Below are 9,057 nucleotides of genomic sequence, written 5' to 3' on the forward strand. Positions count from 1 at the left end.
CGAAGACGGCGTAGCGAGCGGGTTTTCTGAGCGCGCGCGCGCCGACGCGAGGTACGGCGGCGGCGGCGGACGCGCGACGAGACGGAGGGGCGTTCAATTCGAGTCGGCAGCGCGATCATAAGTACAGCTGTAGACTGGTGAATTGCGCCCTCCGCTGGAATCTCCTTCGAACGCGACCACGATGGGGACGCCCGCGGTCGACGCCACCGCGCTCCTCGCCGCGGCCGCGCGCGGCAACGTCGCCAGCGTGCGCCTCGTCCTCGACGCCGGCGCGAGCGAGGGGCTGACCGTGCGCTCGCGGAACGCGCGCGGGGACACCGCGCTGCACGAGGCGACGCGACGATCGCATTGGCCGCTCGTGACCTGGCTCATCGCACACGGCGCGGACGCGGAGGCGACAAACGCGGACGGCGCGACGCCGCTGGACGTGTGCGAGGACGACGAGGTGGCGAGGGAGACGTACGCGGCGATCATGCGCGGGTCGCCGCTGACGAGAGGCGCGGGCGAGCGCGCGGCCGCGCAGGCGGAGTCCGAGGCGTCGTTTCGAAGACTGGCGGCGGAGCGACCGGGACCGGGACCGGGACCGGGAACCGAGACCGCGCGCGGCGGCGAGCCGACGCCGAAGGAGCTCGCGAACGGCGCGACGACGACGACGCCGATGGGCGGCGCGTCGCCGTCGATGGTCGAGGAGACGGTTCGAAGGGCGAGGGAGTTTCGCGCGCGCGCGAATTTCGCGCGTGGTCATCATCAATTCTCGACGACGTCGTCGGCGGCGGCGACGCCGGCCGCGGGAGGGCTTGCGACGACGTCGCGCGAGTCCGCGCTCGAGCGCGAGCTCTTCGAGACGAGAGCGCTCCTGGAAAACTACTCGAACGAGCTCGAGAACGCGCGGAACGTCGAGTCCGCGCTGCACGAGCGCGTCCTCGAAGAGGGCCTCCAGATGGACCGCCCGGGAGGATTTGGATTTCATAGCGCTCGCGCGCCTCGCGTCCCCGGGGCGGATTACAGCCAGACCGCCGCGGTCGCGGCGTCGCTCAGAGAACAGCTCGCGGCCGCGAACGAGGCGCTCGAGAAGCTCAAGGCGGAGACGTTCGGGGGCGAGGGCGGGACGGCCGCGAAGTTTGGCGAATTTGGCGACGAGGACGTCGTGGAGATTCCGAAAAAACTTCTGAGAGAGACGGAGGACGTGATCCTCCGGAAGACGAAGGAGGTGGAGGACGCGCGGCGGGAGATTCGGGAGATGGAGCGAAGAGCCGCGCGATCTGGGCGCGCGCTCCGAAGGCTCGCGAGCGTCCTCATCGAGGGCGAGGACGCGATGGACGACGACGCGGACGACTACCGTCGCGTCGGCGGCGGGAAAAAAGACGGCGACGACGACGACGACGACGGCGGCGACGGCGACGACGACGACGACGCGTCCTCGGTGGTGAACGAAAAGTACGCGGACTACCTCGAGAGCCTCGGCGCGAAGAGCGTCCTGTTCACCCCGGAGAAATCCCCGCGAGCGGGAGTCTCGGGAGCGGGACGGCGCTTCAAGACGGACGGACGCCCGAGGACCACGCGGTCGCGCCCCGCGATGGTCGCGTCCCGCCGCCCGCGCGCGCCCATCGCCGACGTCCCCGGCCTGCGCCTCGTCCTCGGCGCGCTCGCGGAGCGCGCGGAGCGAGACGACGCCCCGGAGTCGCACCCGTGGAGCACCGCGGCGGCGGCGGCGCACATGGACGGCGACGCGCTCGTGGACGCGGTCGCGGTGCTCGCGGCTGAGGCGCGTTGAACTTCTTACACTGGTCCCCGTACGACCCCGTCCGCGTGGTGAACGCCGATCCTTAAGGACTTTCTCTCCCGGCGGGCGTTTCTCTCCGCGCACCCCTCGCTTTCAATCCCGACGCAAACACCTCGGCGCCTTTCAACTCCGCTTCTGACGCCTTTCAACTCCACCCCGTCGTTCGTCGCTTCGCGCGGACTCTCCCTCGACCCTCAGGCGCACGACCGCGGCGTGAAACTCGACGAGTCCAACGCGGCGCGGCGAGAGGCGGAGAAGGAGGCGCTCGCCGCGCGGCTCGCGATCGCGGACGTCGCGGACGACAGCGAGGACAAGAGCAGGGTCGTCGTCGCGATGAACGAGAAGTGCGAGAAGCTGCGGCGGAGGGCGGAGGTCGCGGAGCGGGACGCGCGGACCGCGACGGAGAGCGTCGACGCGTTGAAAAAGTCGCTCGACGACGCGCGCGGCGAGCTCGCGACCGCGACCGCGGACTTCGCGCGCGATACGGCGCGCCTGGAGGAGAAGCTGAAGAAGTCGATGGACGACGCGAAACGCGATAAGGAGACGCTCACGACGGAGGCCAAAGCCGCGGAAGAGAAGCTTGAGGAGAAGCTGAAGCGCGCGTCCGACGACGCGAAACGCGCGGAGGAGACGCTTCGAACGGAGGCCAAGGCGCGGAGAGAGGCGGAGATCGCGCTCAGGGCGCGCGAGCTCGACGTCGACGACGCGAAGCGCGCGGTGGAGAGCAGCGCGTTCGAGGCCCAGCGACGCCGCGAGACGGACGCGCGGCGCGAGGAGAAGCTCAAGCTGGAGGTGGATGAGCTCCGCGAGCAGGCGGACGCGCTTCGCGGCAAGCTCCGCGACGCCGACGGCGAGGCGAGAGACGCGAGCGTCGGCGCGCGAACCGAGGCTGAGCGCGCGAACGCCGCGGAGGCGGAGATTGCCGCGACGCGCGCGAGCCTCGAGCGCGCGCGATCAGACGCGACGGAGGCGAGGTCCGTCGCGAACGCCAAGACGCGCGAGATGGAGGCGCTCGCGACGGAGGTGACGCGCCTCGAGCGCGACCTGTCGAAACTCGCGGCGGAGCACGAGCGGAACGTGATCGAGACATTGGACGTCGTCGCGGAGCGCGACGCGATGATTCGCGACTGGGACGCGGACGCGGAGAACCGACGTGACTTGCAGCGAAGACGGACACAGCTCGCGGAGAAGTTGGTCGAGATGGAGACCGTGGACGAGGCGCACCGCGAGCGGAAGCTCGCGAAGATTATCCTGCGTTTTACGGGCGCGAGGCAGCTCCGAGCGTTGAACCAATGGCGCGGCGTCGCGCGTCGCGAGCGTCGGCTCCGATGGCAGGTCTCGCGCGTCTTGGGGAAGATGCGACACCGGCGGCTCGCGGCGGCGTGCGCGATGTGGAGGGAGCTCGCCGAGGTGGCGATCGCGGCGAGAGACGCGGCGGCGCGAGAGGAGGCGCGGCTGGAACGCGTCTCGCGCCGCGCGATTCAAAAGATGCGCTCGCGGACGGCGACGACGGCGTTTTCGCGCTGGAGGCTCGAGGCGAGGGAACGCCACAGGGCGCGAGGGCAGATGAAGAAGTTCATATGGCGGTGGCACCGCGCGAAGAAGCGCGCGGCGTTTAACAAGTGGGCGACGATCGCGAGCGCGTCCAAACGGGACGCGTTGAATGCGTTTATTCACCAAAAGGACGAGGAGCTCGTCGAGCACAAAAAGCTCACCGCGGAGGAAGTCAAGGCGACGAAACAGAAAGCCGCGGAGGCGCGCGAAAAAGCGCAAGCCGCGGAGAGAGAGCTCGCGGCGAATCGCGCGGACTTGCAACGAAGACGCGCGCAGCTCGCGGAGACGATGAAGAGCATGGAGAAGAAGGACGAGACGCATCGCGAGCGAAAGCTCGGGCGAATCCTCCTTAGATTCACCGCGTCCAAGGCGGTCAGGGCACTGAACAAGTGGCGAGGCGTGAGCCGCCGAGAAAAGCGGCTGCGGTGGCAGGTCACGCGGACGGTGGGTCGACTCCTGCACCGCGCGCTCGCGGAGGCGTTCGCGCGGTGGAGGGTCGAAACCCACGAGTCGACGCGCGCGAAGCTCGAGGCTGCGCGCGCGGAGGCCAAGCGAGAGATGCTCGTGCGTCGGACGATCGCGCGGATGAATTTACGCGCCGCGACGGCGGCGTTCGCGCGGTGGAAACACGAAGCGCGGTCGAACCACCGGAATCGCGCGGAGATGAAGAAGTTTGTGTGGAGGATGACGCGCGCGAAGAAGGCGGCGGCGTTTCGGTCGTGGCGGTGGCGTCTCGCGGAGAAGCGGCGGATGGCGCTTCTCCTCGCCAGAGCGCTCGGGAAGATGTCCGGCCGCGTCGTGGACGGCGCCTTTATGCGCTGGCGCGAGGTGTGCGCCGAGCGCGAGCGCGTCCGGCGCGTGATGGCGAAGATCGCGGGGAGACTCGCGCACGGCGCCGCCGCCGCCGCGTTCAACACGTGGCGCGACGTGACGTCGGAGCGCGAACGCGTCCGCGGCGCGCTGCGTAAAATCACCGCGCGGCTTCAAAATCTCGGGCTCGCGTCCGCGTTCGCCACGTGGCACGAGCGCGTCGCCGAGCGCGCTCGCATGCGCGGCGCGATGGCGAAGACTCTGGCGCGTTTCCGAGGGCGCGCGACCGCGGCGGCGTTCGAGACGTGGAAGGCGGCGACGTCGGACGAGCGGCGGTCGAGGGAGACGTTGCGACGCGCGGCGCAGAAAATCGCCGGCCGCGCCGTCGCCGCCGCTTTCGCGACCTGGGTCGACGCGTGGGAAGAGACGCGACGGTTGAAGGGTGTCATGAAGAACGTCGCGAGCCGGTTCGCGAATCGCAGGCTCGCGACCGCGTTCGAGCGCTGGGCCGAGGTTGTCTTCGACGCGATCGACGAGGAGGCGCGTCGGATGGCGATTCTCGGGAAAGCCGTCGCGAGGTGCGTTCTATACACTGGTTCCCATACGACCCCGTCGGCGTGGTGAACGCCGATCCTTAAGGACTTTTCCAGGCGCATCTCTCCGCCCACCCCACGCTTTCAATCCCCGCCCTCGACGCCTTTCAACTCCAACTGACGCCTTTGAACTCCACCCCGACTTCGCTTTGTATGGACCCTCGACCCTCAGAATGACGCGGCTGCGGCTGTCGGGCGCGTTCGACCGCTGGAACGAGGTCGCGTCCGAGCTCCGACGCCTCGCCGGGCTGTTACGGAAAGGCGTCGGGAGGATGCGGTACCGGAAGTTGTCGCGCGCGTTCGTCCAGTGGCGCGGGCTCGTCGTGGAGCTTCGCGACGAGCGCGAGCGCGAGAAGGAGGAGGCGCGTCGTCGAGAAGCGCTCTGTCGAAAAGTCGCGTCGAGGCTGCGATGTCGCAAAGTCGCGCTCGCGTTCGAGAAGTGGTGGCAGGTTCTCGACGACGCCAAGCGCCACAAGGACGCGTCGGAGCGCGCGGCGTTCGAACGACGGCGCCGGGATCTGGAGGAGGAGCTCAAGCGCGGCGTCGCGACGTCCTTCTCGCACGGACAGCTCACCGAGAGGGTGTCGCTGCTGAGTCGGGAGCTCGAGACGCTTCGCGCGCGCGCCGACGCCGCGGAGGCGGCGTCGCGGGAAAAGTCGCGGCAGCTCGCGAGCGTGCGCGCAAAGTCCACGAGAGACGCGGAGCGCGCGGTGGGGGCGGCGCAGGCCAAGGCGGACGCGGAGAGAACGTCGTGGGCGGAGACGGAGCGGACGCTGCGCGAGGAGCTCGCGCGTTTTAAATTCGCCGCGGAGAGTTTGACGACGGCGAAGCGCGAGCTCGACGCGGCGCACGCGGTCGCGAGGGACGAGGCGAAGAAGGCGACCAGGGAGCTCAAGTGGGTGAAGGAGGAGTGGAGCAAGGACACGGAGATGGCGCGCGCGACGCTCGCGGCGCAGGCGAACGCGAGGAAGGCGAAGGCGCGCGCGCGGAAAGAGTCAGAGAAGAAGCTTAGGGAGACGATCGCGAGCGCGCGGTCGGATCGCAAAGCGCTGCAGCTCGCGCTAGAGAAGCTCAACGACGAGAAAAAGTCGATCGCGCTCGAGCTGGAGAAAAAAACGCTCGATCTTCGAGCGTTTGAAGCGAAAACGAAAGAGCTCGAGGCGCAGAACAAGGCGAAGCAGACCGCGCACGACGAGAAGGAAGCCGCGGTGAAGAGGGCGTTTCAAGCCGCGGCGGAAAACTCCAAGCTCGCGAGCGAAGTCCGCGAGCTGCACATGCAACTCCAAGCGATCGACGCGATGACGCCGGACAAGAACAAGAGCAAAACATCTGCCGCGTCTCCGACGCCGAAGCAGCTCGGCGACGCCGCCGCCCCGGACGAGCGGTCGGTCGTCATACGCCACCTGAGGGAGGAGCTCAACGCCGCCGCCGTCGCCGTCGACCGCGCCGTGTCGGAAAAAACCGCGCTCGCGAACAAAGTGTCGGAACTCACGAAAGAGCTCAACGACGTCACCATCGAGGCGGAGGCGATCGCGCACGGGACGACGACGATGAAGCGAAGCTTCGAGGAGCGCGCGAAGAGCGCGCGCGAAGACCTCGAGAACGTCGCGGCGGTCGCGGCGAGCGAGCGCGAGCGCGCCGCCGCGCTCGACGCGACGTGCGCGGAGCTACGAGAACACGTCGCGACGACCGAGTCGGAGCGCGACGCCGCGGTGACCGCGCTCGCGGCGACGCGCGGCGACGTCGACGATAAGACCGCGCTGTCGTCGAAGCTCGTGAAGGACTTGCGGGCGGCGACCGCGGAGCGAGGGAAGCTCGAACGTCGCGCGAGAGAGGCGGAGGCGGCGCGCGACGCGCTCGCCGAGGCGCACGCGGCGGCGACGGCGGAGCTCGACGCGCGCAGAGCGGAAGCGGAAGCGGCGAGGCCCGGGGTGAACCGCGCCGCGGATGCGCGGACGATGATGCTGCGATGGGCGCTCGCGTCGACGAAGACGAAGCTGTCGCACGCGAGAGAGAAGCTGTCGCACGCGACGGGAGAGCTGAAGCGCGCGAGGAAGGACGTCGTCGCCGCCAAGGCCAAGGCGGACAAAGCCGCGGCGAAAGAGGCGGAGCACAAGATCGCGTGCGAGGGCGCGCGCGCGGAGCGCGACGCCGCGGAGGCGGACATCGCGAGCGCGAACGCCGCGCTCGCCAAGTCGCAAGCGCGCGCGTCGGCGGCGTTCGCGACCGTCTCCAAGCTACGCGTGAAAGTGGCGAGCGCGGCGGAGAGCGTGGACGACGCCGCGCGCGCGCGAGACGTCGCCGTCGCCGCGCTGGGCGGGGGGAGCGGTGGGAGCGCGAGTGCTCGCGATACTCGGTCGCGATCCTCCGTCGCCGCTTCGACGGCGACGACGTCGCCGCGAGGCGTCGCGCCGTCCCCGCGCGCGGTTCTCGTCGACTACGCGACGTCCGCGGGGATGACGAGGACGACTTCGACGGCGGCGGCGGGAGGGATGGACGCCAAGATCCTCCGCGCGAAGCTCGAGACCGCGCGCGCGGTCAACGACGCCCTGCTCGATCGCGTCGTCGAGGTCGAGACGCACGCGCGGGAGTACCAGGCCGACGCGGTCGCGGCGGCGATGGAAGGGAACGCCGCGCGACGCGCTGCGGCTGCGGCGGAGGCTGAGGGGAAAATCGCGCGCGCGCACATCGCCGCGCTCGTCGCCCGCGTCGCGGACGCGGAAGCCGCGAAAGCGAAAGCGGAGGAGGACGACCTCGACGCGTTCTTCGAGGTGGGCGACGCGTCGCTGAAGGTGGCGGTCGCGTACGCGCGGAGCGCCGCGGCGCGCGATCTGTACATGAAAGCCGCGGAGCTCGCCGACGACGACGCCGCCGCCGACGCCTCGAAGCCAGCCCTCCCCGCGCGCCGCCCGAGCGTCTCCCTCCCCATCGCCGCGTCCGTGATGGAGACCGCGGCGCTGCGCGCGGAGATCAAGGCGCTGCGAGGCCTCCTCGCCGCGTCTCGCGCCGCGGCGAAGCGCGCCGCGGGGAGCGAACGCGCGGCTGAGAAAAAAGCCGGCGACGCGTTGCCCGCGCTGGAGATCGCCAACGCCACCGCGGCGGCCGCGACGACGCGCGCGGAGACGCTCGGCGCGCGCGTCATCGAGGTCGAGTCCCTGTGCGCCTCCGCGTCGGCCGCGCGCCTGGACGCCTGCGCGACCGCGGCGGCGCAGCAGCGCCGCGCCGATGCGTCGGAAGCGGCGGCGAAGAAGCTCGAAGATGCGATTCGCGACGTCGACGGCGACGGCGTCGAGGACGACATCGACGAGCTCCCGGCGCGGACGCTCCGCGCGAGGCTTCTCGTGTCTCGCGCGATGCTCTCGCACGCCAAGGCGCACGCGAGCGAGCGCGCGGTTCGCGCGGAGACGGCGAAGCGGCGGGTGAAGGACGCGGAGGCGCGCGCGGCGGCGGCGTTTACGGCGGCGACGCGAACAAAGTTGGACCTCGAGGCGCGTTCTATCTCACACTGGTCCCCATACGACCGCGTTCGCGTGGTGAACGCCGATCCTTAAGGACTTTTCCTGGCGCATCTCTCCGCCCACCCCTCGCTTTCGATCACCGCCCTCGACGCCTTTCAACTCCGCTTCTGACGCCTATGAACTCCACCCCGACGTCGCTTTGTATGGAATGACCTCCAGGCGTCGAGGGCGTCCGCGGCTGCGCTGTCGGGGCTCATGTCCGTCGCGTTCGAGCGCGCGCGAGACGCGGTCGTCGTCGCGAGCGAGGCGACGCGCCGCACGACTCGAACCCGGCCGCGGCGCTGCCGGTGTTTTTCTCCGCGTTGATCATGTCGTAAATCAGCTTCGGGTGGTTGCACAGTTTTTTCAACGCCGTGATCGCGGCGAGCACCATCGTGCTCTTCCCGGTCAACGCCGCCTTCGCCGCCTTGGAGTCCAAAAAGTGCTGATACAGCTGCTGCTGCAGCGGCGACAGCTTGCAGCACACGACCTCGACGACTTTCGGGGGTAAGTGTTTCGACAGGATGGTGTTCGTGCGTCGGAGCACGAATTTGTTCACGAGCTCGCTGAGCTCGGCGTTGCGCTCCTGCGCGAGCGCGAGCTGTTTCTCCGTCGCGTCCGGCTCTCTTCCGTCCAGAATCGGCTTCTCGTAGTGCTTGTGGAACTCCGCGGTCGTCCCCAACAACCCCGGGTTACAAAAGTTCACCATGCTGTAGAACTCGTCCAGGTGATTCTGCATCGGCGTCCCCGACAGCATCACTCGCCGCCGACACGGCACCGACTGCAGCGCCTTATTCGTCAGCGTGTCCCCGTCTTCAGC

General features: G+C 69.4%; 2 protein-coding genes across 2 annotated transcripts; one reads left to right on the plus strand and one right to left on the minus strand.

Annotated features, from left to right (window-relative positions):
- Positions 1-181: 181 nt before the first annotated feature.
- Positions 182-8,291, plus strand: MICPUCDRAFT_39941 (uncharacterized protein; the record flags this gene model as incomplete). The annotated part of the gene is made up of 3 exons (XM_003058585.1): positions 182-1,750; positions 2,126-4,729; positions 5,049-8,291. The coding sequence occupies 3 exons, from the start codon at positions 182-184 to the stop codon at positions 8,289-8,291; spliced, it is 7,416 nt and encodes a 2,471-aa protein (XP_003058631.1).
- A 283-nt stretch (positions 8,292-8,574) lies between these two features.
- On the minus strand, positions 8,575-9,042 carry MICPUCDRAFT_11467 (uncharacterized protein; the record flags this gene model as incomplete). Its single annotated transcript, XM_003058945.1, has 1 exon — positions 8,575-9,042. A coding segment is annotated over one exon (468 nt), but the record flags the coding sequence as incomplete, so codon positions are not given.
- Positions 9,043-9,057: the final 15 nt, after the last annotated feature.

Source organism: Micromonas pusilla (genome assembly GCF_000151265.4).
Source record: "Micromonas pusilla CCMP1545 genomic scaffold MICPUCscaffold_5, whole genome shotgun sequence".
NCBI classification, from domain to species: domain Eukaryota; kingdom Viridiplantae; phylum Chlorophyta; class Mamiellophyceae; order Mamiellales; family Mamiellaceae; genus Micromonas; species Micromonas pusilla.